General features: G+C 35.6%; 1 protein-coding gene across 4 annotated transcripts in view; it reads left to right on the top strand.

The window, feature by feature from the left end:
- LOC111160920 (ATP binding cassette subfamily B member 7) overlaps positions 1-27,204 on the top strand; it is a 155,675-nt gene that overhangs the window by 102,924 nt on the left and 25,547 nt on the right. For all 4 annotated transcript variants that reach the window (XM_022524303.1, XM_022524307.1, XM_022524306.1 and 1 more), the window contains 10 exons: positions 12,141-12,273; positions 13,136-13,404; positions 14,025-14,113; positions 14,206-14,293; positions 16,715-16,889; positions 17,809-17,966; positions 18,528-18,691; positions 18,851-18,980; positions 22,545-22,716; positions 25,808-25,911. In XM_022524303.1, coding sequence (XP_022380011.1) covers positions 12,141-12,273; positions 13,136-13,404; positions 14,025-14,113; positions 14,206-14,293; positions 16,715-16,889; positions 17,809-17,966; positions 18,528-18,691; positions 18,851-18,980; positions 22,545-22,716; positions 25,808-25,911 — 1,482 coding nt within the window. The remainder of the gene's footprint in view (positions 1-12,140; positions 12,274-13,135; positions 13,405-14,024; positions 14,114-14,205; positions 14,294-16,714; positions 16,890-17,808; positions 17,967-18,527; positions 18,692-18,850; positions 18,981-22,544; positions 22,717-25,807; positions 25,912-27,204) is intronic.

The following is a 27,204-nucleotide window of genomic DNA, read 5'->3' on the forward strand; positions in this document are numbered from 1 at the left end:
TTAATCTCACAAAACAAACTGAGGGTTGTTTTGTGAGATTAAGAGTCTCTTATGGTTTGTCTCCCTCCTGATCCCATCTTTGTTTTCATTTTCCTACCCCCCCAAATCCCCCATGTTGCATCTCCACTTCCTCATATCAGGCAGCTCATATGATAGTTGTCTTTCCCCAATTGACTTATTTCGCTAAGCATAATACCCTCTAGTTCCATCCACGTTGTTGCAAATGGCAAGATTTCATTTCTTTTGATGGCTCATAGTATTCCCTTGTGTATATATATACCACCTCTTCTTTATCCATTCATCTGTTGATGGACATATAGGTTCTTTCCATAGTTTGGCTATTGTGGACATTGCTGCTATAAACATTTGGGTGTATGTGCCCCTTCAGATCACTACATTTGTATCTTTAGGGTAAATACCCAGTAGTGCAATTGCTGGGTCATAGGGTAGCTCTATTTTCAACTTTTTGAGGAACCTCCATGCTGTTTTCCAGAGTGGTTGCACTAGCTTCTAGCACCACTTTTTGACAAGACTATTTTCCCCCTACTTGGTTGCCTCTACTCCTTTGTTAAACATCAGTTGAATATATTCGTGTATATTTTTCTATTTCTAGATTCTGTTCTGTTCTATTGGTCTATTTATTCTTTTGCCAGGGCTACACTGTCTTGACTATTGCAACTTTATGGTAAGCCTTGCAGTCAAGTAGTGTCAGCCCTCTGACATTGGTTTTCCAATATTGTGTTTGATATTCTGGGTCTTTTGTTTTTCTCTATAATGCTTAGAATTGGTTTGTCCATATCTACCAAATAGCTGGGATTTTGATTGGGACTACATTGAATATTTAGAGCAAGTTTACGAACAACTGACATCTTGACAATATTGAGTCATTCCATCCATGAACATGAAATCTGTTCATTAAGTTCCTTTTTGATTTCTTTCATCAGAATATTATAGTTTTCCTCATATAGATCTTGAACATGCTTTGCTAGATTTATACCTAATTATATCATTTTGGGTACAAATTTAGGTGGTCTTATTTTTTTATTTCAAATCATGTAGTGTTCACTGGAGATAAATAGGAAAGCGGTTGACTTTTGTATATTAGCCTCATATCCTGCAACCTTGCTAGAGTTGCTTATTAGTTTCAGGAGGGTTTTTTTTTTGTTGTTGTTTGTTGTCAGTTCTTCGGGATATTCTACATAGCTAATCATATCATCTGCAAAAATAGTTTTATTTCTTCTTTCCTAACATGTGTGTCTTCTCTTTCCTTTTCTTATTGCATTACCTAGGACTTCCAGTACCATGTTGAACAAGAGCGACAAGAGAGGGCATTTTGCTTTGTTCCCAGATTTAGGGGTAAAGCATCTAGTTTCTCATCATTTAGTATGTTGTTAGCTACAGGGTTTTGTTGTAGGTGTCTTTAATCACATTGAAGAAGTTTCTTTTTTTATTTTTTTATTGTTATGTTAGTCATTAGTTTTTGATGTAGTGTTCCAAGATTCATTGCATATAACACCCACTGCTCCATGCAATATATGCCCTCCTTAATAGCCATCCCTGGGCTAACCCATCCCCCTCTCCCCTCTAAAACCCTCAGTTTGTTTCTTGGAATCCATATTCTCATGGTTTGTCTACCCATCTGATTCCCCCCCGATAATTGACTTTCCTGCTTGACTTATTTCACTGAGCATAATCTCCTCCAGTTCCATCCATGTTGATGCAAAAGCTGGGCATTCATCCTTTCTGATGGCTGAGTGATATTCCATTGTAATTATGGACCACATCTTTATCTATTTATCTGTTGAAGGGCATCTCAGCTCTTTCCACAGTTTGGCTATTGTGGATGTTGCTGCTATGAACATTGGGGTGCTTATGGCCCTTCTTTTCACTAAATCTGTATTTTTTGGGTAAATACCCAGTAGTACAATTGCTAGGTCATAAGAGTAGCTCTATTTTTAATTTTTTGAGGAACTTCCACACTGTTTTCCAAAGTGGCTGTACCACCTTGCATTCCCACCAATAGTGTAAGAGTAAGAGGATTCCTCTTTCTCCACATCCTCTCCAACATTTGTTGTTTTTTGCCTTTTCAATTTTTGCCATTCTGACTGGTATAAGGTGGTATCTCAATGTGGTTTTGACTTGAATTTCCCTGATGGCTAGTGGTGGTGAACGTTTTTTCATGTGTCTGACACTACAGACAAAGAGCTGATATCCAAGATCTATAAAGAAGTTTATTTCTATTTTGTTCCCAGTTTGCTGAGAGTTTTTTTTTATCATGAATAGGTGTTGGATTTTGTCTAGTGTTTTTTTTCCCTCTATTGATATCATGGGATATTTTTTCTTTAGCCTGTTGATGTGGTGGATTACATTAATTGATTTTCCAATATTGAACCAGCTATGCATACCTGGAGTGAATTCCACTTGGTCATGTTATATATTTATTTTTATATAATATTGGATTTGACTTAGTAATACTTTGGTGAGAATTTTTTATCTGTAATCATGAGAGATAGTGGTCTAGAGTTTTCCTTTCTTATAATGTCTGCCTGGTTTTGGTATTAATGTAGTGTTGGCCTCCTACAATGAGTTCAAAAATTTTCCTTCTGTCTCTGTTTTCTGGAAGGAATAGTATTTACAGATTGTCTGAATATATTGTCTACTTTTCTTTTCTCCTTGTTTTGCCTTGCTAATAATAGCTCCCTTTAGTTTTCTTGTCCATTATGTTCTTTCTCTCCTTCTAATCTTTTTGAGACTCGAGAGATGAACAAACAAAATTTTCTTTTACCTCTTCATGTATATTGGGCCCTTCTTGGCAGCACTAGTTATAGAGTCCATAATTATCAGAGACTGCTGTGAAAGGGATTAATTTTTGAGAAATTTAGGTATTAAAAGGGTCTAGAAGAATTGCGTTTTTCAGATGACTTAGACAATACTTTCATGACCAAGAAGGGAAAAGTCACTTTAAAATCTAGAATTTGAGATCCTCAGCAAACTGATCATATGGACCAGTAAATTTGGCATCATATAGATACAGCATACTTTTGGTTGTCCTTGATGGTGATTGTACTTTTTCCTTAATTCCATTATTTAATTAATGTCCCAAGCTGTGCATTTCCAAGTTAAAGTTAAACAGATTCAATTTCTTAATTATATACCAGTCCTAAAAATTCAAGAGTTTAGATTATTTATATATGTGATTTAAACTTTTGATCTAGGAAAGAAAAAAAATTGTGTAATAAGTCCTTTTATTTTTCTTGTACTTAAATTAATGGGCACATTGCAGTTATAGATGAAACATAACTTCTGTCCCATGATTATAATCCAGTAAAAATAGTTTCTTAATTTTTAGAAAACAACAGTGGGATTAAATTCCATACTGAGTCATTTTTTATTGAAATACATTAACATCTAGCCTTATTTTTAGACCTCTCCAGCCTCTAGGGAACCAAGTCTGGTGTGGCCTGAGACACTGGCTTTATTTTTTTAAATTTTGCTTTTAATATACATGCAGTAAAGTGTACTCTTAGGATTTTTAATACATGAATATATTCATGTAATTACTGCCACAGTCAGGATACAGAAATGTGCTACCACACCAAAAATCTCTATTGTGTAACCCCTTTGCGGATATATCCTCTTCAGACCCCTAACTGCTGGATACTACTAATTTGTCCTCTATCATTATAGTTTTGTCATTTTGAGAATACCATGTAAATAGAATCATACAGTATATAACCGTTTGAGCTGGCTTCTCTCACACAACATAATACCTTTGTCATTCGTCCAATTCATTAAGTCTATCAATAGTTCATTTTTCTTTTTATTGCTGAGGTGCTGTAGTCTGGATGTACTATATTTACCTACTGGTAGACATTTGGTTTCTTTCCACCTTTTGGCAATTATAACTAGAGTGACTGTAAACACTTAAGTATGGGTGTTTGTATGAACCTGAGTTTTCATTTCTCTAGGATAAATACCTAAGATTGGAATTTCTAGGTCATGGTTAGTGTATTTTACTCTATAAGAAACCACTGGACTGTTTTCCAGAATGGTTATTTTTGTCTTCCTAACAGCAGTGATGAGAGTTCCAGTTGCTTTACTTCTTTGCCAACACATGATATTGTCAAGCATTTAGTGATGTCTCGTGGTTTCAATATACATTTTCCTAATGGCTAATTATATTGAATATCCTTGCATGTGCTTAGTTGCCAGCCACCTATGCACTTTGGTGAAGTGTCTGTTCAAGTTTTGTCCATTTTTAGTTAGGCTTTTGTTTTTACTATTCAGTGAGTTATTTATACATTCTGGATATGAGACCTTTCTCAGATATGTTACTTGCAAAAATTTTCTCCCATCTGTAGCTTTTTAAAAAATTCCCTTAATAGTGTTTTATATAGAACAAGAGTTTTTAATTTTGATGGGTTCCAATTTATCATTTTTTTCCTTGATGGATTATGTTTTAGTTATTACGTCTAAGAACTTTTTGCCTAACTCAAGGTCATTATGATTTTCTCCTGAGTTTTCTTCTAAAAGTTATATATTTACCTTTTACATTTATATTTATGCTCCATTTTGAGTTAATTATTGTATCCAGTTTAGTTGGAGGTTTATTGTTTTGTCCAGTTGTTCCTAACATAAACACTATACTCTCCTAGTTGAATTTCCTTTGTATCCTATTGCTGTTGTAAAAACTTTTCACACTTGATAGCTTAAAACCACACATATATATTATTTTGTAAAGTTCAGAAGTCCAAAATTAGGTCTCCTGGGTCAGAATAAAAGCATTTGTCAGGGCTGTGTTCCCTCTGGAGGCTCTTGGGGGAGAAACCCATTTCCTTGCCTTTTCTATCTGCATGCCTTGACTTGTGGCTGCCCCTCCCTCCATCTTAAAGCCTGCAGCATCTTCAGTCTCTCTGTCTCTAACTTATGGCCTCTATAGTCATATCTTTTGTCTTGACTTTGGATCCCCCCCACTTCCCTCTTATTATAAGATTTATAAGAACCCTTTTGATTACGCTTGGCCCACCCAGGTAATTCACGATACTCTTCCCAGCTCATATTCTTTAGTTTAATCATATGCAAAGTTTGTTTTGCTGTGTAAGGTATCATCTTCACAGGTTCTGGAGATTAGTACCTTAGTACATGGAGATTTTAGGGAGCCATTATTCTCTCTACGTGTGTGTGTGTGTGTGTGTGTGTGTGTGTGTGTATCTTTTTCTGGACTTTGTTCTTGTCTGTTGATCTATATGTATCTGTCTCTCCATTCATCCACACCACATTGACTTTATTGAGATAGATAGTTTGATTCTTTCAAAGTTTTTCTTTTTAAAATTTTTTTGGCTATTCTGGTTTCTTTGTCCATATAATTTTAGAATGATCTTGTCTATAGCTACAAAGAAGCCTTATAGGATTTTTAAATGGATTTTTATTAAATCTCTAGAGCAGCTGGGAGAATTGACATCCCTGCTACATTGAGTGTTCCAGTCAGTGAACATAGAATATCTCTCCACTTACTTAGGTCTTGTTTATTTCATCTGCACTTGTAGCTTTATCATATAGACACTGAACATGTTTGATTAGACCATTGGTTTCCAACCAAGGGTGATTTTGCCTTTCAGGGGACATTTGGCACTATCTGGAGACATTTTTGATGGTTACAGTTGGGGATGAGGTTGCCACTAGCATATAGTAGGTAGACGTTAAGGACACTTCTAAACATCCTAAAATGTACAGAATGTCTCTTCTCATAAGAAAGAATTATCTAAGACAGAATGTAGTGCTGAAGGTTGAGAAATCGTGGGTTAGGTTTGTACTTCAGGATTTCTTAGGTGGAGGGTTATTTTAATTCTTTTAAAGATTTTATTTATTTATTTGAAAGTGAGAGAGCACGAACAGGGGGAGGGGCAGAGGGAGAGGAAGCAGCAGACTCCCCACTGATCAGGGAGCCTGATGTGGAACTCAGTCTCAGGATCCTAGGATCATGACCTGAGCTGAGGGCAGATGCTAACTGACTGAGCCACCCAGGCACTGGGGTATTGTAATTTTTTAAAATGTTGGTTCATTACTATATTGATACATTAATAATTATTTGCTTATGTTGGTTATACTTTGTTGATAATTATAATTATTGAGAAATTTGGAATTTGGCCTACCATTTTATTATTTGTTTTGTGCCAGTTTCCTCTTTCATTACTCCGTTTCACCTTTCCTGCCATCTTTTGTGTTATTTAAGCATGTTTTACTATCCCATTTTACATTATCTATTGTGCCTTTTAGTCTATGTACTCCTATAATTTTTTTGTAGTTGCTCTAGGAATTATAATATTGATACTGAACTTTTCATAGCTTCCTTAGAATCAGTATTTTATCATGTGAAGTGAAATGTAAAAGTATTACTACTCTTTAAGTCCCTTTACCTTCCCCTTTATATTTATAGGTTATCTTATGTATTACATCTGTATACAGTGAAAACTCCATTAGTCAATGATTTAACTTTTGCTTTTGTCCATCGAACATATTTTAAAGAATTTAAGAGAATAGGCTACTATATTTCACAGATATTTACTATTTCTGTTGCTTTTCCTTCATTTCTGACGTTCCAGGTTTCCATCTGCTACCATTTCCCATGTGTATGAAGAGTTTCCTTTAGCAGTTCTTTTAGAGGAGGTCTGCTAGTGACTAATTTTAGTTTTCCTTAACCTGAAAGGGTCTTGATATTCCTTTCATTCCTGAAGGCTAATTTTGCTGATTACAGGATTCTAAGTTGACAGTTCTTTACTTCTACCGCTTGAAAAATGTGCCACTTCCTGCTGGCCTCCCTGGAAATCTGGTTTCTTCAAATTGTTTTCCCCTTATACATAATGTATTGTTTCTATCTGGCTGCTTTTAAGATTTTTAAATTTGTCTTTAGCTTTTGGAATGTTAATTATAATGTGTCTTTGTGTGAATTTTTTTGGGTTTTCCCTAATCAGGGGGTTGCTTATCTTCTTGAATCTCTAAGTTTATGTCTTTTGCCAGATTTGGGGAATTTTTAGTCATTATTTATTGGAATACTCTTTCCAGCCTCAGATTTTCTCTTCTTACCTTCTGAGACTCTAAAGAGGAGTGATAGATCTTTATTTTATAGTCCCATAGATCCCAGAGTCTTGTACCCTCTCCCCCCTTTTTAGTGTTTTCTCTCTGTTCATATTCAGTAAATTTTATTGTTCTGTTTTCAAGTTGACTGATTCTTTCCTTTGTCCTCACCATTCTTCATAGAGCCCATACATTCACATTTTTTTTTTAATCAGTCATTATATTTTTTTGGTTCTGGATTTTTCGTTTGGTTGTTCTTTATGTCCTCTTTATCTGCTGAGACATTCTATTTTTTGTTGTTTGAAGCATGTTCATAAATGCTCCTTAAAGCACTTTTGTGATGGCTATTCTGAAAACCTCATCAGATATTTCTAACATTTGTGTGTGTTGATTGTATTCTTTTATTTCAAGTTGATGTCTTAGTAGTCCTTGGTATACTGAGTGACTTTTATTGAAACCTTGGATATTTTGAGTATTCTGGTATGAGACTCTGGCTTTTTAAAAAATCTTTTGTTTAGCAGACCTCCTATGATACTGCTCCAGTGGGGATGGGCTGCTGCCTCATTACTTCAGGTGGGGTTAAAAGTCTAGGTTCTCACCTTGGCTTCCATTGACTCCTAAAGGAAGGGACTCCTCATGGCTGCTAGGTGGGGTAGGAGTTTAGGCTCCTCGACAGGATAAAAGACAAGCTACACACTATTAGAAAATATTTGCGAATTACAGACCCAACGAAGGCCTCTATATCTAGAAAATATAGAGAGAACTCTTAAACTCAATATAAAAAAACAAAAGCAAAAAGCCAGACTAGTTACAACATTTGCAAAACACATGAACAGATATTTAACTAAAGAGGATATATGGGTGGAAAATCAGAATATGAAAAGAATATGAAATATGAAAACATCATTGCTGTTAGGGAAACCCAAATTTAAACTACAAGATATCACTATACACTTATTAAAATAGTTTCAAAATAAAAAATAAAAGGATGGCTTAGTCAGCTGAGCATCTGACTCTAGATCTCAGGTCAGGTCTTGGACTCAGGGTCATGATTCAGGCCCCACATTGGGCCCCATTGTGGAGCCTGCTTAAAAAATTGGCTTCGAAATAAAAAAAATAGTAATGATATCAAATGTTGGTGAGGATGCTGAGGAATTGGATCACTCATACTTTACTGGTGGTGGGAGTATAAAATGGTATAGCCACTCAGAAAGAGTATGGCAGTTTCCTAAAAAGTTCAGTATAGACTTACCATATGATTTAAAAATTACCCCTGGGCATTTATCCCAGAGAAATGAAAACTTATGACCACCTGTATGAAAGTTTCTACAGCATCTTTTTATTTATAGTCCAAAACTACAAACAACCAAAATGTTCTTTAGGGATGAATAAACTTGGTACATCTGTGGAATAGTACTTAGCTATAAAAAATGAGCTATTGAGGAGCACCTGGGTGATGCAGCTGGTTAAACATCAGTCTCTTGGTTTCAGCTCAGGTCATGATATGAGGGTCATGAGATTGAGCCCCATGTTGGGCTCCATGCTTGGCACAGAGTCTGCTAAAGACTTTCTCTCTCCCTCTCCCTCTGTCCCTCCCCTCCATACATGTGCATACTTTTTCCCTCTCTCAAATAAATAGATCTTTAAAAATAAGCTGTTGATAACATGCATCATCCTTGATGAACCCTGAGTGAAGAAAAAGGTCAGTCTCAAAAGATTATAAACTATATGATTCCATATGTATATATATAATATTCTCAAAATGACTAAACTATAGAGTTAAAGCACAGATTAGTGGTTGCCAGAGGACAGGGATTTAGGTGTGGGGCAAGGTGGGATGGGAGTGATTATAAAGAGGTAGCACAAGAGATTTCTTTGTTGTGATGGAGTAGTTCTGTATCTTGACTGTGGTGATGGTTACATGGATCTAAAGATGGGATAAAATGGCATAGGACCATATAGGGAACACATAGAAACCACACACATACATATTTAAGTATGATAAAAATTGAATGAGTTCTGTAGTCTAGTTAATAGTAATGTGCCAGTGTACATTTTTGGTCTTCATATTCAACTACAGCTATATAAGATGTCATCATTAGGAGACACTGAGTGAAGGGTTATGAATCTCTTTGTACTACTTTTGCAACTTCCTGTGAGTCTATAATTATTTCAGAAGAAAAGGTTTTTTTTTTAATTCACATTTCTCTGAGGTGGTGAGGTGGTTTAAGTGTAGTTCTTGTGAAAACAGAGTATTAGGGAAAACCAATATTTGCCACCCCCTATGCTCAAAATACCACAAGGCCACTGCAGCCAACACACGTGTACTAATAAAAACATCTACACATAATATACTCCTTTCTATTTCTTTGGTTTTAAAATTTCTTTCCTTTCTAAAATTACTTTTTTGGGGGAAAACTGGAAGTAATCAGTAGTTATATTAGAGGTAGTACATGTTCTTAGAAATATGCTAACTTCCTTTTTTCTGTCAATTAAAATACAGGACAGATGATAATTCACATTCTTTATACATTTATAAGGATGCTCCCAAATTTGACCAGACCCAAACGCATTTCCAAGAAAGTAAAATAACACAGCTTTCTTGGTGATACGTTATTTTTAGTCACTACTCACTCTGGCTGTGACAAAGATACAATGGGCTGTAAGTTCTGAGAATTGTGTGCTAGCTATAGCTATCACTTTTTCTCCCGCTCAGGAAATTGTATTAGAATGCAAGTGAGGGGATGTGGTCTTATTATACAAAAACACTGGAATCTGCTCAAATTTTTTAAAATTATTTATGCCATACTTTATGCTGGTTTCAATAACACATTTGAGAGCATCTACTTTGGGGTACAAATGAAGTAGAATAATATGATCCCTTGCTTTATGAGCTGCTAATATGGCAATGGTATTCTAGAAAAAATTCTGAATTTCAAGTCAGTCTTGGATTTTAATCTAGCTCTGCTGCTTATCAGACAGGTCATTAAACCTCATGGAACCTAAGTTTCCTCAATTACAGGGCTGTCCATTGAATAGAATTATGTCATTCAGTTCTCACCTTTGTGAAATATACCTAGTACCATACGTGTCTCTGGTAGCTATTCACAAAATGTTTGTTTTGCCACAAAAGTTTTGTGAACTGAGGTTGAGAAGCCAGTATATCCATGAACATTGCACCTGGAAAGCAAATGATAAATATATAGTAAAAAGGACAAATACTGAGGTATACAAACTGTGAAAAAAAGGAGTTTGCAAATGAAAAGTGTCAAATGGGCTGCAGGTTTCAGAGAAGGTATCACGATGGGAATGGTATTCAGAGTGGGTTTTAAAAAATGGAAGGGAAGAAAGATAAATCAGGCAGGCAGACCATTTCAAGCAGAAGCAAGAGCTTGAGGTTATATGATTATATAGAAATCAAAATTGAGAAATTTATCATACTTCAAATTTGCTATTCTATTAGATTATATTTTAGAAGTTAGAAAAAACGTTAAGCAATTTTTCCCGAAGTGTTACATTCTTAAACGTGTTCCAACATCTGCTGCATATTTTAATGGTATTGTTGAACCTACTTGGTTGCTAGGACACTTGTATACTTTACTTTGAAATCTTGATTGGTAAGATTTACATAGCTCCTGTCAGCTGTCAGCTAAACTTAAAGCTTTGTTGACAATATTTTTTATGTTTAACAAAGATGAATGATACAATAATGGGATTAACAAGAGCTGGGATTTCATTGTTTTTATTAAGCCTTACAGACTTGCTTTCAGGGTGCCTGGGTGGCTAAATCGGTTAAGCTGCTGCCTCCGACTCAGGTCATGATCTCAGGGTCCTGGGATTGAGCATCGCTTTGGGCGCCCTGCTCAGCAGGGAGTCTGCTTCTCCATCTCTCTCTCTCAAATAAATAAAAATTAAAAAAAAAAGAATTGCTTTCATATGTTATTGATATACATGAACTTAATTTCTTTAAAGCTTTGGCATTCTGATCAGTGTTCTGTTCTTAAGTGATAGTTGATGTTTTTGATACTATAACCTTACAGAAAATGTGAAATGTGCCTTGAATATATGAAAGCAGTATACCCATTATTTTCATATTTTCTGGTGTATTCTCTTAGACAAATAGGTTGGTTTTTGAAAGCTCAGTTTGGTATATAGTGGGTTTTGTTTAGTATTGGAGCAAAGGAATCTTCTTTAATTTTTATTATTGAGTTATAGTTGACATACAATGTCAAAATTAGTTTCAGGTGTACAGCAAAGTGATCCAGCAATTGTATACATTACTCAGCGCTCACCACAAAAATGTAGTCAACATACAACATTATTACAGTGTTATTGACTATATTTCTTATGCTATACTTTTTGTCTCCATGACTCACTTATCTTAAAACCAAAAGTTTGTACCTCTTCATTTCCTTCACCTATTTCACTCATTCCTCCACCTCTTCTCTGACTAAAGGATTCTTTTTGTGGGGCAAATAGATCTACGATTTTTGTGTTTTTTCCCAAGTAGTCAGTCAGCCACAGATACTTGTAATTTATCTACTTTTGAAATACATTTTCACTAAATATTTTAGTTTTACTGTTATTTTGGTGAACAAATAATTTTATGTATTTGATTGGATATGTACTAAATACAAAGCATAGTAGTACAGAACAAGTGTAGGATTATGATACAGATCATCAAGTATCTAGTAAGAAAGAAAAATATTTACATAAATGACGATAAGGCAGTTTGCCTTAAGTGTCGTAAGCTCTGTAGCAATTTCAGATAATGGAGAGAGCATTTTGAGTAGATGATCGGGATTATTTCATGGAGGCATGAGCATTTGACTAATGCTTGTCGCTTTTAAATGAATATTAACATGGTAGTCAGTGTGAGGTAGAAATTCTGAAATGACAGCTCTCCACTGCCAAAGATTTTATCTTTATAAACTGGGAAAATCATTTCATTACTAATAAATTATTAATATCTAAACATTCCCATAAATACTAACTTAAGGTAAATATTTGTACTTCTGGAGAGTACATTTATTTATGATGGTTAATTGCTGCTTTTATATTTTTAGGCCATGAATATTGTGGTCCCCTTCATGTTTAAATATGCTGTAGACAGCCTCAACCAGATGTCGGGAAACATGTTGAACCTGAGTGATGCACCAAATACAGTTGCAACCATGGCAACGGCAGTTCTGATTGGCTGTATGTGTGATTCTTTGATCTGTCTACAGGTGTTGACTTTCTTCAAGAGGGTTTCATCATATTTGAGAAGATGACCTTTTCACCACAAACACATTTAGCATTTTGGATGTTTATCATTTTATGTGAGATATTTGAAATGTGGTTTTTAAAAATTCTTTTTATGGTATACTTTCTAAAAATTCTATAACAGCCTCATTTTTCAAGTTCTAGAAAAAAATAACATGAAATAAGACATTGAATTCATAACAACCACTTCTGATAGTCTATCAAATAACCTTTTCAATAGTTCTAGTTATTTTCTTGCTGTTGTTAATTATTTAATGGGAAATAGCTAAATAATGATATGCATACATTAATGTCTTATTGAATTATATTCAATAGCCATGACACAAGTTTACCATTTGTAAAGAACAGAACATGTTGCTTTGTTCCCTCATGCATTAGGAAGGACACTTTGTGAGACTCAGGAGATTTGAATGGGGACATGCTTTAGTCAAGGCACTTGATTTTTTAGGATCTCGATTTTATCATTTGTTATTTGAGGGGATTGAAGTAGATTAGAATTTGTCCACAATAAGGCCATATAGACTGCTCTTTATTAAAAGTATTTAGTTGGAAAAAAAAATCTTTCAACATCTGCAATTTATAGAGGGAAATAACAATGAAAGGGATCCATAGTGGTGGAAAGATTGTTAGTCACTAGGCTAGGTGCTTTCTTTCTAGGTTTCTTTTACTATAAGTATTCTGTGATGTATTCATTTATTGTATAAACACTTTCTTACTTACTATATACTTACCATTTATACCTATGATTCTAACGTTTTTATAACCCAGTTTTTTTTTCTTTTGAATATATTGTTAGATGGTGTATCACGAGCTGGAGCTGCCTTTTTTAATGAAGTTCGAAATGCAGTATTTGGCAAGGTGGCCCAAAATTCAATCCGAAGAATAGCCAGAAATGTCTTTCTCCATCTGCACAACCTGGATCTGGCTTTCCACCTGAGTAGACAGACAGGAGCTTTATCAAAGGCTATTGACAGAGGGACAAGGGGTATCAGTTTTGTCCTGAGTGCTTTAGTATTTAATCTCCTTCCCATCATGTTTGAGGTGACTCTTGTCAGTGGTATTTTGGTAAGTAAGACATTTTTCATAATAAGCTTTTATCTTACATTCTCATTAGTGGCTATGTAGTATTTGAAGCTGGTGTGCTATTGAATGTTCATGGTTTGAAAGCAAAATTCCATGGTATGAGAGGGGTTATGCAGTTAATTATTTGCCACAAGGTTCAAGAGACTGTCCAAAATCTTTATCATGTTGTTATTGTAAAGAGCTGGTTAGTACAATACATACATCAGTTGTTTAACTAGTGCTTGTAATTGTTTTGGGAGAGGTATTTGTGTATGACTTTGGACTGGTATGCTCAGATTACCTAGATTATTATTCACCATTTATAATATTCTAAGCAACCTCATATTTTATAATTTAAACTGTATATATACTCTTTATTCCTCTTAAGGCTTATTGGGTTATTTTTTATCAGCATTTGACAGTAGTATGAATGTGGCAAGTGTGGCTTTCTTCCCTTGCTACCTAGGGTATCTTTTCTAAGGTATTTGATTCCTCACACATTTATTTATACAACTTCCCATCAGCATGTTTTTATTAAAATCTTTTGACTGATATTTGCTATTGTAGGTTATAAACTATTTGGCAAGAAGAATGACTATAATTTCTTCTTTTGGCTTCTCCAGTATTATAGATGTGGTGCCCAGTTTGCATTGGTAACCCTCGGGACTCTTGGTGCGTATACAGCATTCACAGTTGCTGTTACACGGTGGAGGTAAAGTATTTCCCAGGAGCCAGTCAAGGTTCAGAAATTAGCTATGCTTTTATAATAAAAATTTCATGCCTATGCACATCTTTGTTTTACAGAACTAGATTTAGAATAGAAATGAACAAAGCGGATAATGATGCAGGTAACGCTGCCATAGACTCGCTGCTGAATTATGAAACTGTGAAGGTAATATGTTTAATTATACTTTCCTCTGCCTTCCACATTGCACAAAGATTTGTTCTGCCATTTAATGGAATACGTGCTGTTAAGTTAGAGCTTTAGATGATAGGATCTCTAGTTACGACAGAGTAATTGTACTTTGTTATTTTTCCTTATTTGGAAATTGTCTTCTCTTCCTGCCTCCATTTTTGTCTGGCAGCATCAGAATTTTACCTTCTGAATTAATTTATAAGTGAGAAAAGTATAGGTAGCACCTTGATTCAGAATGAACACTAAGCTAGTCAAACAGACATGTAAGTTCTTGACTTTCTATCCCTCAGAGTACCTAACATACTGCTTTCCATTAATTCTTTCATTTATATGTTCACTTTTCCATTTAACAAATATTACTGAATGGTTTTTATGTCCAAAGCACTACACTTGGTCTTGTGATGGGGGAGGGTGGTAAAAAATGATTAATATTTAACCCTTGCCCTCCCGCCCTCCCAGATTTAACTCCATTAACTGGGAGAATTAAAGTAAGTATGCAGGTAACTATATAAGAAGGCATAATGGTGGTAGGGGCAATGAGAACTGTCATTTCGGTCTCAATGGATCAGGGGAAGTCTTTGTGAAGGAAATGCCATTAACAGCTTTTTCTTAGAGGTGCCTGGGTGGCAGTGGGTTAAGCCTCTGCCTTTGGCTCAGGTCATGGTCCCAAGGCCCTGGGATCGAGCCCCACATTGGGCTCTCTGCTCAGCAGGGAGCCTGCTTCCCCCTCTCTCTCTGCCTGCCTCTCTGCTTACTTGTGATCTCTCTCTCAAATAAATAAATAAAATCTTTAAAAAACAGCTTTTTTAAAAAAAAAAGATTTTTTTTAAAGTAATCTCTACACCATTGTGGGGCTTGAACTCAAAACCTCAAGATCAAGAGTCATCTGCTCCACTGAGCCTGCCAGGCATCCCCATTGGCAGCTGTTTTAGATCTGGATTTAAGTTAACCAGGCATTGGGGCACCTGGATGGCTCATTGGATTAAGCCTCTGCCTTCTGCTCAGGTCATGATTTCGGTACTGGGATCAAGCCCCGCATCGGGCTCTCTGCTCAGCGGGGAGCCTGCTTCCCCCTCTCTCTGTGCCTGCCTCTCTGCCTACTTGTGATCTCTCTCTCTCTGTCTATCAAATAAAAGAATAAAATCTTCAAAGCAAATTAACCATTCATCAAAATGAGATCAATTTCATGGACTTTTCAAATACAGTTCATTGTGGAAAACTGTAAGAGTACTATAGTCCAGTGTATTGAAAGTCATTTTTTAAAATGGAGTATGCGATATAGAATTGTATCCATACATGAGGTCAGATGAAAAGGATACCAATCACTTCAGAGAATAAATTCTTTTTTTTTAGTTTTTAAAAAGATTTTTTATTTTATTTTTTCAGTGTTCTAAGTTTCATTGTTTATGCACCACACCCAGTGCTCCATGTAATACATGCCCTCCTTAATACCCACCACCAGGCTCACCCATCTCCCCACCTACTTCCTTTCCAAAATCCTCAGTTTCTTTCTCAGAGTCCACAGTCTCTCATGGTTCGTCTCCCCCTCCGATTTCCCCCAATTCACTTTTCCTTTCCATCTCCTAATGTCCTCCATTTATTCCTTATGTTCCCCAAGTAAGTGAAACCATATGATAATTGACTCTCTCTGCTTGACTTATTTCACTCAGCATAATCTCCTCCAGTTTCGTCCATGTTGATACAAAAGTTGGGTATTCATCCTTTCTGATGGAGGCGTAATATTCCATTGTATATATGAACCATATCTTCTTTATCCATTTGTCTGTTGAAAGGCTTCTTGGCTCTCTCCGCAGTTTGGCGACTGTGGCCATTGCTGCTATGAACATTGGAGTACAGATGGCCCTTCTTTTCACTACATTTGTATCTTTGGGGTAAATACCCAGTAGTGTAATTGCAGGGTCATAGGGAAGCTCTATTTCTAATCTCTTAAGGAATCTCTACACTGTTTTCCCAAGTGGCTGCACCAACTTGCATTCCCACCAACAGTGTAAGGAGGTTCCCCTTTCTCCACATACTCTCCAACACATGTTGTTTACTATTTTGTTGATTTTGGCCATTCTAACTGGTGTAAGGTGGTATCTCAATGTGGTTTTGATTTGAATCTCCCAGTGGCTAATGATGATGAACATTTTTTGTGTGTGTCTGTTAGCCATTTGTACGTCTTCATTGGAGAAGTGTCTGTTCATGTCTTCTGCCCATTTTTTGATGTGATTATCTGTTTTGTGTGTGTTGAGTTTGAGGAGTTCTTTATAGATCTTGGATATCAGCTCTTTGTAGTGTCATTTGCAAATATCTTCTCCCACCCCGTGGATTGCCTTTAAGAGAATAAATTCTAATTGTACTTGCATGTAATTACTATTTTTGTATGTTTTGTAGTATTTTAATAATGAAAACTATGAAGCACAAAGATATGATAGATTTCTGAAGACATATGAAACTGCTTCATTGAAAAGTACCTCTACTCTGGCTATGCTGAACTTTGGTCAAAGTGCTATTTTCAGTGTTGGTTTAACAGCTATTATGGTGCTCGCCAGTCAGGGAATTGTGGCAGGTAATGGATCTGCAGTGTTCACATTAAAGATACTTTATTTAACCTTTATAAATAAAGATTAATGAAAGGAATGTATATATTAGTCTTACTATAAAGCATGTTCAATAAGGTGCTTTAACATCCTTGGAGTGCTTTCCTTTTTGTATCAGAATGTGTTTTCTTAATTGTATGAAATGTTTTTTTAACTTCCTTTTGTTTGACACTGTAAGTTTAGCACTAGCTCCCTCATTAATTAGGACTACTGTTTATACATTTTGTGGGGCTACATACTGATTGTTTCAGGAGTAACTTCTTTTTTTAGCATTTAATATTTCTAATTTCTGTTTCTCTGTGGACCCGGAAAGCAGTGTAATTAATTTAGTCTTTAGTCCAAAGGATTACAATTACAATTACTGGTTACATTTTAATTAGACTGATTGATTTGTAAAACATTTCAAAAGTAAATAATGTCTCTGCCTCCTTTCTATAACCTGCCCACTCAGGATTTATTCATTCACTGTGTCTTTAATACATGGTTTATCATTCCCAGTCATATACTCATTTGCTCCAATTTTTTAATATATATTTTTTAAAAATTTCTATTTCACATTACAAAGTAACTTGCTAGTGTCTTAGGAAGAAAGGAAAGATTTTTAGCCATCCATTTCTATCTTCCCTTAAACCATTCCTTTTTTTAAAAAATATTATGTATAGTGTATGGGTAAGCAGTTCCCATTCTACTTACATCAAGTTCCTTATATTCCTGAATCTTGGATTAAAATGCTTTGAAATTTGAGTAGGCCTTACGAGTTGCTAGTTATATGCATTTTTGAAGTATATTCCAGAATAATAGACTGTAAATTTTCTGTCTTAAGCTGGAAAAGTTTATAACCTCTAAAACACCGTTGTTTTTTTTTTCTTCTGCTAACTACATATTAAGGTACCCTTACCGTTGGAGATCTAGTAATGGTGAATGGACTGCTTTTTCAACTTTCATTACCCCTTAACTTTTTGGGGACTGTATATAGAGAAACTAGACAAGCACTCATAGATATGAACACCTTGTTTACTCTACTCAAGGTAGACAGTCGAATTAAAGTAAGTAATCTATTCAGTACTTTTTTAAAAGCATGTGAATATCATCCCATTAATAGGATTGTTCTAAGGGAATATTTACATCACCATGTTAGTGAACTATTTCTTTTTTGTAGGAATTGGAGCTATCATGTGTATTAAGAGGTTATTAGAGCTTTTACTTCCATGTTTAGAAACCTTACAGCGTTAGCAAATGTTATACCTAGAACCTGTGAACCTTGTTAACTTGAATTATTTGTACTTGCATTTGATTTACTTCTGCTAAAAACGATATAAAATGTGTGATTGCCTTTCCTCACATCCTCAACTTCCTTACACCCGTGCCCACCATCTTCCTACTTGCTCTCCAAAATTGCTCAAAAACCAAAGCATTTAAGAATTTTTGACCTTAGTGCAGAGTGAAAAAACAAATCTTTAAAAGCATGCTTGGAAGTAGTCTAGCTCTACTTATAAACCTCTTCTTCCCCCATTATTTCCATTCTTCTCTTTGTGAAGTAGAAAATTGTCTCATGGCTATACTCTACATGGTGTCTAAAGTGGCTTTTTTTTTCTCTTCCCTACTAGGACAAAGCAATGGCATCTCCCATTCAGATCACACCACAGACAGCTTCGGTGGCCTTTGATAATGTGCATTTTGAATACATTGAGGGACAGAAAGTCCTTAGTGGAATATCTTTTGAAGTTCCTGCAGGAAAGAAAGTGGCCATTGTAGGAGGTAGTGGGTCAGGGTGGGTAATTCAGTTATTTATAAAATTCTACATCATTGGTTAATGATTCCCAATATAGTGCTTTTTTTCTTTATCATAATAAAATGATTACAGTTGTTTAGAACAGGGGTTCCCTAATGTTAATAATATTACATAGCCTTTCCTTGTCTTTAATTTCAGAAAAAGCACAATAGTACGGCTGTTGTTTCGCTTCTATGAGCCTCAAAAGGGTAACATTTACCTTGCTGGTCAAAATATACAAGATGTGAGCCTGGAAAGCCTTCGGAGGGCAGTGGGAGTGGTGCCTCAGGTATTTAAAAGAAAAAACCTATTTGGGGAAAGATTTATTGGGCTGGTAGATCTTTTATTAGAATAATTTGAATTCAAAGAGTCAATATAGGGGCGCCTGGATGACTCAGTTGGTTGAGCATCTGACTCTTGATTTTGGCTCAAGTCATGATCTCAGGGATTATGAGATCGAGCCCCATGTTGGCCTCTGTGCTGAGCATAGAGCTTGCTTGGGCTTATCTCTTTCCCTCTACATCTGTCCCTCCCCACTCTGCTTGTGGGCTGGCTCTCTCTCTCTCTCCCCCAAATAAAAGAAAAAAAAGGTCAATATATGCTAATTAAGTAGGAAGCAGTAGGCCCTACAGTTTAAATTCTGTTACCAAAAATATTTTTAAAATATGAATGGAAAATCTGCATGATGGAAAGATTTTTTTTTAAGTCTTAGATAGTATAATATAAAGGAAAGAGCCCAGACTAAAGACAAACAGATCTGGTTTCTAACCCCAGCTCTAACCCTTATAAGTTCTGTGGTCTTGGTCCTCAGTTTCCTTATCTTTAAAATAAGGATAATAACCATTTGTCTTTTAGGATAGAGTTATTATGAATTAGAGATGATATACTATAAAGCACCAAGCACAATGCCCATCACGTAATTATTCAGTAAATGAAAACTATTACTGTGATTTTGAACAGTTTTTGACATAGTGAAGCAATTTGGCTATCTACTTCCATGTTTGTATGCGTTGTCTTTGTACCAACTTGTCCTGTGTGTGTCTGACCTGTAGTAAGTATTTAATAAGTATTTGTTGAACGACTTTAGGGAGAAAAATAAATTTAGAGCAAAATCTGAGAAGACAACAGGGATGCCTTATAGAATGTGAATTTTTCTTATGCTAAAAGCCAATAGAGAGACCTGGGAACAAGTTGCAGCCTAGAATCTGAATTAACTTGAGACAACTGTAAGAAAGGGATCAGACAGGGATATGTAACTTCTAAAAGGTCCCCAAATGAATTGACACTCTGCACTGTCCTCCCTCTTTCACTGAGAATCTCAAATATTAGTGTGCATGATTTGCCTAGGGAGATTATTGAAATTCCAACTCTTTCACGGACCTTAGTTCTGGCTTAGGAGGGCTGTGTGGGGCCCAGGAACCTGCATTTTTGAATATGCGTCCTAGATGATTCTGATAATAAGTGATCCATAGAGTCTGTGTTGAGAAACATTGACCTAAACTGTATATCAAGTAAATTGAATTCTAGGCTGTGTCTGCTTAGGGCTCGGTGTCCTCATCCATCCAGCTAGATTACTGCCATTCTCTTAGGGTATATAACAGTTGCCCTTGACCTTTTGAAAAATAAAACATTTTATTCACAAGGAAAAATATACATGGTTAATAAATGAAAGAAAAGATGCTGATCCTCACTGGAAGGCTTACCAGTCCAAATTAAATCCACAATATAATACCATTTTTCACCTGCCAGCAAGGATTTTAGAATTCATAACATCCAGTTTGGGCAAGGCTGTGTAAAATGGCTAGTCTGTTGTTTGGCTGGTGGAAGTATACAGCTTTCCTGACAAGCAACTTGGCAATATGTACCAATAGCCAGAAAAATACTGATACCATTTATTCCAGTAATTCTGCCTCTAGGAAGTTTTAAGGAAATAAACAGAGAAGTGAACAGATTTTTATATGCAGAGATGTTCATTACACCATTATTTATAATAGCAGAAGTTGAAATTCACAGTGTGACTATCCAACAATAAGTAAATGGTTAAATTTATCACCATAGGATCAAATGTCATACAGCCACTTATAAATATGCTGCTTATAAATAATATTATCATAAAAAATACTCAAATACAAAGTTTCTTAAAAAGAGGATACCAAGCAAAATATAAAATCCCAATTTCATAATACTAAATGAATATATATAACTAGAGAAGAAAGGAGAAAATAAACCAAAATGGTGATAGTAGTTATTGATACATGGTAGCATTATGGATTATTTAATAAATTTTTATTTTACCATATTTTTTTGTATTTTCAAAGTTTTCAGTTAGTATTTGTTAGCTCTTTTTTGAATATAAAATACTTAAAGGTAAGTATTTTCTCTTTATAGAACTTTAAGCTTAGTGGGTTTAAGTACCATTTCAAAATGAGAACATTTTATATCAGTAGTTGTTATAAAATTATTGAAATACTATTTGAAGTGATATCTGAAACTGGGGCTAATTGTGATGTTAAAGAAGATCTTAGTTAATTATCTTGGTTAATGTGAACTAATGGAGCCATTTTATTTCATCTTACTGTTGACTTCCAACCATTTGGAAACTAAAAGGAAAGTGGGAGGTGGATGTTCACTTTAAGTACATTAGCTTTAGTGTGCTATATCAGAATAAAATGAAATATCAATTGAATGCTTGTAGTGACCTTTCTCCAAAAGATATCTGTAGTGTATAAATCCTTTGTTTTCTGTGTCCAAGTAAAAAACTTGTTTCTGTGTCCCAGTTTAAAAGCTTCTGAGAACCATATATTCAACCTCATTAGTAATTAGGGAAGTGCTAATTTAAACAGCACGTTTTACCCCCAAAAGTAGCAACAACTGAAACTTAATTAATATGCAGTGTTGTTAAATATATAGGGATCTGATGCCCTTATACACTGTGCGTTGGAGTATGTATACTGTTGGACCATTTTGGAAGACGGGCAATACTATCAAAGGATAAATGTCTGCTTACCTTTTTTTAAAGATTTCATTCAGTTGACAGGTGACAGCACAAGAAGGAGAGGAGGGGAGGGGGAGAGGGAGAAGCAGACTCCCCACTGATCAGGGAGCCAGATGTATGCTTACCTTTTAATTCATCAGTCTGTTTCTAGGGGTCATTCTTACAGAAATACTCACGTGTGAAAAGTCCTATATACAATATTTTATTCCAACGTTGTTTGTAGTAGCAAAAATTTGGAAACCACATTAATGTCTCTCAGTAGAGAAATAAATAAATAAATACATTGTTAGTATCATACAGCTGTTAAAAAAGTGAGGTAGAGGGGATGCCTGGTGGCTCAGATGGCTAAGCTTCTGCCTTATGATCTCCAGGTCCTGGGATCGAGCCCTATGTCAGGCTCCCAGCTGAGCGGGGAATCTGCTTCTCTCTCTCCCTCTGCCTCTACCCCTGCTTGTGCTCTCTCTGTTTCTTTCTGTCTCTCTCTCTCTCTCAAATGAACAAATAAAATCTTTAAAAAAAAAAAAAGGTGAGGTAGGATTCTGTTACTGACGTGAGCAGTTTCTAGCATATGTTAAGTGAAAAAAGCAATTTATAAAATAACATGTATGTATAGTATGATCTCACTATGTTGAAGAAAAAAGTATATGGCACATAAATTCATCAAAAAAGTCTGGACTGATACTCAACAAATTGTTCATGGTGATTAGAGCTCATAAAGGAAATGAGATTGCAGGAATGAGGGAGGTGATAAAGGAGTTACCATGTTTTACTCTTTATGCCTTTCTGTCTTTACTAAGTTGTTTGAATTTTTTGTAATGAATATACATATATATGTACGTATATATAAATCTGCTTCAGGATGCTGTCCTCTTCCACAATACCATTTACTACAACCTTTTATATGGAAACATCCATGCTTCACCTGAGGAGGTGTACGCGGTGGCAAAATTAGCTGGACTCCATGACGCAATTCTTCGAATGCCACATGGATATGACACACAAGTAGGGGAACGAGGACTCAAACTTTCAGGTAATCAGATTTTAGATCTACTCCTGCTTGTGTACTCCCATCAGACTTTAATTTGTCAGAGCCATTTTCTTGAAAATGCAATGACAGAGTACACACCTAGTGCTCATCTAGTCACTTTCAACAAGGTCCCAGTCTCAGCCATCACTGTAAATAATTCAACATGTTGGAAATAACTGTTCTTAATCATGCAGGTCTCTTTTTTTATTTCACTTGCAGCTGCAAACTGTAAATGCTTAGTAGTAAATTGCTAATACATCCTCAGGTCAGCATTAATGTATCATCCATAATTTTAATATTAAAGGAAAGCCAACATCATTGCTCACCTGAGAAAGTAGTAGGAGTAGGGAAAACTAATTTAATAATAAATAGTGTATCTCATCATAATTTCCTAGATCATTATGGGATGTTTTCAATACAGACTTCCTTATACTTGATATATTTAACTGCTATACTTTTATTAAAGCCAGTTTCATTTTCATGTCCTTGTTAGTTCGGTGGTCAAGAAAATTTTGGGGCTTGTACATTTCTATTTAAGTGCTTAATTATGAGATTGATATGCTTAATAATTTTCCTGTAATTACTGAATTTTTTGGAGGATCCATAAAAAAGCTTTTTCACCCAAAATTATTTGAATTCCAAAAGTATGATATCTATGCCTCAAAGTATTAATGTAACTAGTATAAACACACTATATCCTTTACATTTATTCTTTATTCTGGTTCAATTTAGGGAGGACATATATAAATTAGGGATGGAGGTGAGACAAAAAGAATGAAGAATACTCTGCATGAATTTAATGAATCCCCATTCCTTTTCATTACAAACCATCTTCATTTATTCACAACATTGATTAGGTGCATATTATGTACAGACTAACATGCTAAATGCTTTGAGAGTTAATAAGATGACGCATAGATGTACTTGCCATCAGGGAATTTGCATTCCATTAGAAAGTTTTGATCTAGGTTTAGAAAATGTTAAGCAAAGATTGATTTCAAGTTAAGTTGGTCTGTAATATTTTGATTATCAGCTGGTAGTAGAAGATTCTTGCATCATTCCAGTCCCCGTTTATACTTCACCATTCCTCTTAACAGGAGTAGTGCCCAGCTAACTAGACCACCCCCAGATGATTTGTCCAGTTGGCTAATTTTAAAGACCTCCAAGTTTTCACATAGTATAAACTAGACCTCTCAAAATAAGACTCTGCCTCAGATAGCTATGCCACATGCCATTTTCCAATCATTTTTTCCCCTCTCTGCATGCCTTTTGGGAGTAGGAATGGCTAAAGAAATTTTCTTTTTGCCTAATATCCATTGCCCTACAGCTAGACCTCTCTAAATGAGTATTATTTAGCACCTACGCTAGTATTTATGGTAGGGAACAAACAAATATTTCTTCTCCAGGTGCCAAAATTCTATTGATTAGAATTAAAACTGGGTTGGTTTCCACTTGAAATTTGAGAGTCATGTCTAAACTAGTCTTTTCTCTGAGTATCTGCATCTTTTAGGAGGTTTCTGCCGCTAATTTGCTAGGTAGGTAAGGAGGTAGTGCTAGCATGATGCCTGCTTTAGTAGGAGAATTCTGATCTTATTAAATGGGGAAGAATGTGGATAGTATAAATACAAACTTATTAATATTAGAGATAAGGAGCCCTCTTTTACAAGTTGAAAATAATAATTGCAGAAATAAAACTGAGATAATATTTGGTGTACCAGGTAGTAAACAGGTGGCGCCTGTTTCCCTAAGAGGTTACTGAAACTGAAAATTACAAGTTTTTTTCAGACATTGATAAATTAACGGATAATGGGGGAAAAAAGAAGCCAAAGGGGACATATTCAGCAAAGTACCATCCTCTATACTTTGAGCTATAGTTTATGTATGATTGATGACCTTAGACCTGTTTAAGAGTCCCAGTGAGGAAAGAACGATTACTTTATTTTCACCAGAGTATATTTAGAAACAAATACGGGGGGCGCCTGGGTGGCTCAGTGGATTAAGCCTCTGCCTTCGGCTCAGGTCATGATCTCAGGGTCCTGGGATCGAGCCCCACATCAGGCTCTCTGCTCAGAGAGCCTGCCCCCCCCCCCACTCTCTGCCTACTTGTGATCTCTCTCTCTCTCTGTCAAATAAATAAAAAGTTTTTAAAAAATAATTATTAGAAACAAATACGGGCTTGCATATTATGATAGGAAGAGCACTGAACTGGGAGTCAGGTCTAGTCCAGATTCCACTAGAAGTTGCTCTGTGATCTTGGGCAAATCATTAAACCTTTCTGGGCCTCTCTTTCCTTTCGGTTTTAAAATTCTGCTATTCTAGAGACCCATAGCAAATAACTAAGGTGAAATAAGCAGTATCTAGTGTACAGCTTTAACTTTGAAGAGTACTGTGAAAATAATATCTGTCAAAAGAATCCTTGAGAAGGGAGTTGTTTGGGGAAGGGGGTAACAGGGTGATGGATATTAAGGAGAGCATGTGTTGTGATGTGTAATGGGTATTATACATAACTAATGAATCATTGGACACTACATCCAAAACTAGTGCTAACTGAGCATGATAAAAGATATTAATTAATTAATTCTAAAAAAAAGAGTTCTCGAGAAGAATACTGGCTAGATGGTATATTTTTGTTAAGAAGTAAATGTAAATACTCATAGTTTCATGTCTTCAAGTTGCCAGGTTTCAGATATTGTATTTGTTTTTGGCTTTTTTGATTCTCTAACACTGAAATTTTTCTCTCTGTGGTTGTTGTCCATTGGGAAGTAATATAACACATGTAATGAACATATTCTTGATGTGAGCATATTTTCGGTGAGAGGAGTAATTGTGGAATCACAAAGCTATTACCTCTCCTCCTTGTTCTTTTCTCCTGTCACAAAGTCAGGATCCAGAATTACATTTATGTTCCAGTGTATATAGTTTGTCAAAGGATATCATATATGAACTTAGACTCTTCTAACTGAGTAAACTAACAGTGGTCAGAGTAGAGGTACATGTTGAAGGCATTGCTTTGTGGTTATGATTGGTGGAAATACTAGAAACACAGAATATGTCTTTATGTTATACTTTGTTAAACTAAATTTTTCTTTACCAGGAGGAGAAAAGCAAAGAGTAGCAATTGCAAGAGCCATTTTGAAGGACCCCCCAGTCATTCTCTATGATGAAGCCACTTCATCATTAGATTCAATTACTGAAGAGGTAAATGATGATGAAAATGCAGAGCTCTTCAATTCTCAATGCTTAACTTTTCTGCTTGGAAGTTTCAGTAAAATGGCTATATACTTTTATATTTTGAATGAACTTCAGTAGGAGGTACGATAGAGCAAAATATCTGGCCCTTTGTCCCCATATGACAAGTGCTGATATAAGAATGTCAGGTTGCATTCAGTTATCACATTGCTAAGTCCATTTGCAAAAGTGTCTTCTTTTTGAAGCTTATGACTATTCTATTATCCTTAAATCTTGCAAAGCTTGTAAGAATTGCCTAATCTGCTGACAGATGAAGAATGTTTTAGTCTTTCTGCTATTGCTACTTACCACTCATGAAAATAGGTCATGTAAATGATTGTGACATAAGTATACACCAGGAAACCTTTCACTTACCATGGATCAACTCATTGAAGTACAAGTCAGGCACACGCAGCCTGTGGTGCTGGTATAAATTTATATTCATTTCACAGAAATGTACTGTGCAGCACCAAGATGTTGTGACACTTGATGTCATGGTACAACTCAGCAACTACATTAGACTTCATAACAACATCTTTGCATTAAATATAATAGTCTTAACAATAATGATAATTTCATGAATGGATCCCCTTAATCTAGAACTGAAGATAGGCAGATTATCTGTCAGTTACCTCCATTCATCTACATTTTATTTAAATATATAGGAAAAACCCAGTGTTGAAGGATAGGCTTAATTTCAGCTTTGCAGCATGTATGGCATAATGTTTGCATATGTCGTTAAGTTTCAGGGCATATTATTTGATCTGCCATATGTTTAAAATAGCTTAATATCTAAGTGACTTGTTTAGCTTAAGGATTCGTTATATTTAAAGGGAATATTGGGGCGCCTGGGTGGCTCAGTCGGTTAAGTGTCCAACCCTTGATTTCAGCTCAGGTCATGATCTCAGGGTTGTGAGGTGGAGTTCGGCATCTGGCTCTGCTATGGGCATGGAGCCTGCCTAAGATTCTCTCTTCCTCTCCTCCTCCTCGGTCCCTTCCAAATAGGAATGTGCTTACAAGAACTTTGTATCTACAAAGGTATTATCCACGTTTACCACAAATTAAAAGTCCTAACAGTCATTATTTGAGTCAGGTAGCTTTATTATATCACAGAGCATAACCCATTAAGAGCTAGTAGACAACCTCCCAAGGGAATGAGTTACCAGCAGATTTAGTAAATTTTAATGGGCCTTTTAAAAAGGTCCATAGCACTTAGTAGAATGTCAGAGCTTAAGTTCTTAAGAATAAGGAAGATGAGTCCCC

This window comes from Enhydra lutris, unplaced genomic scaffold (assembly GCF_002288905.1).
Source record: "Enhydra lutris kenyoni isolate GAN:26980312 unplaced genomic scaffold, ASM228890v2 scaffoldscaffold79, whole genome shotgun sequence".
Taxonomy (NCBI): domain Eukaryota; kingdom Metazoa; phylum Chordata; class Mammalia; order Carnivora; family Mustelidae; genus Enhydra; species Enhydra lutris.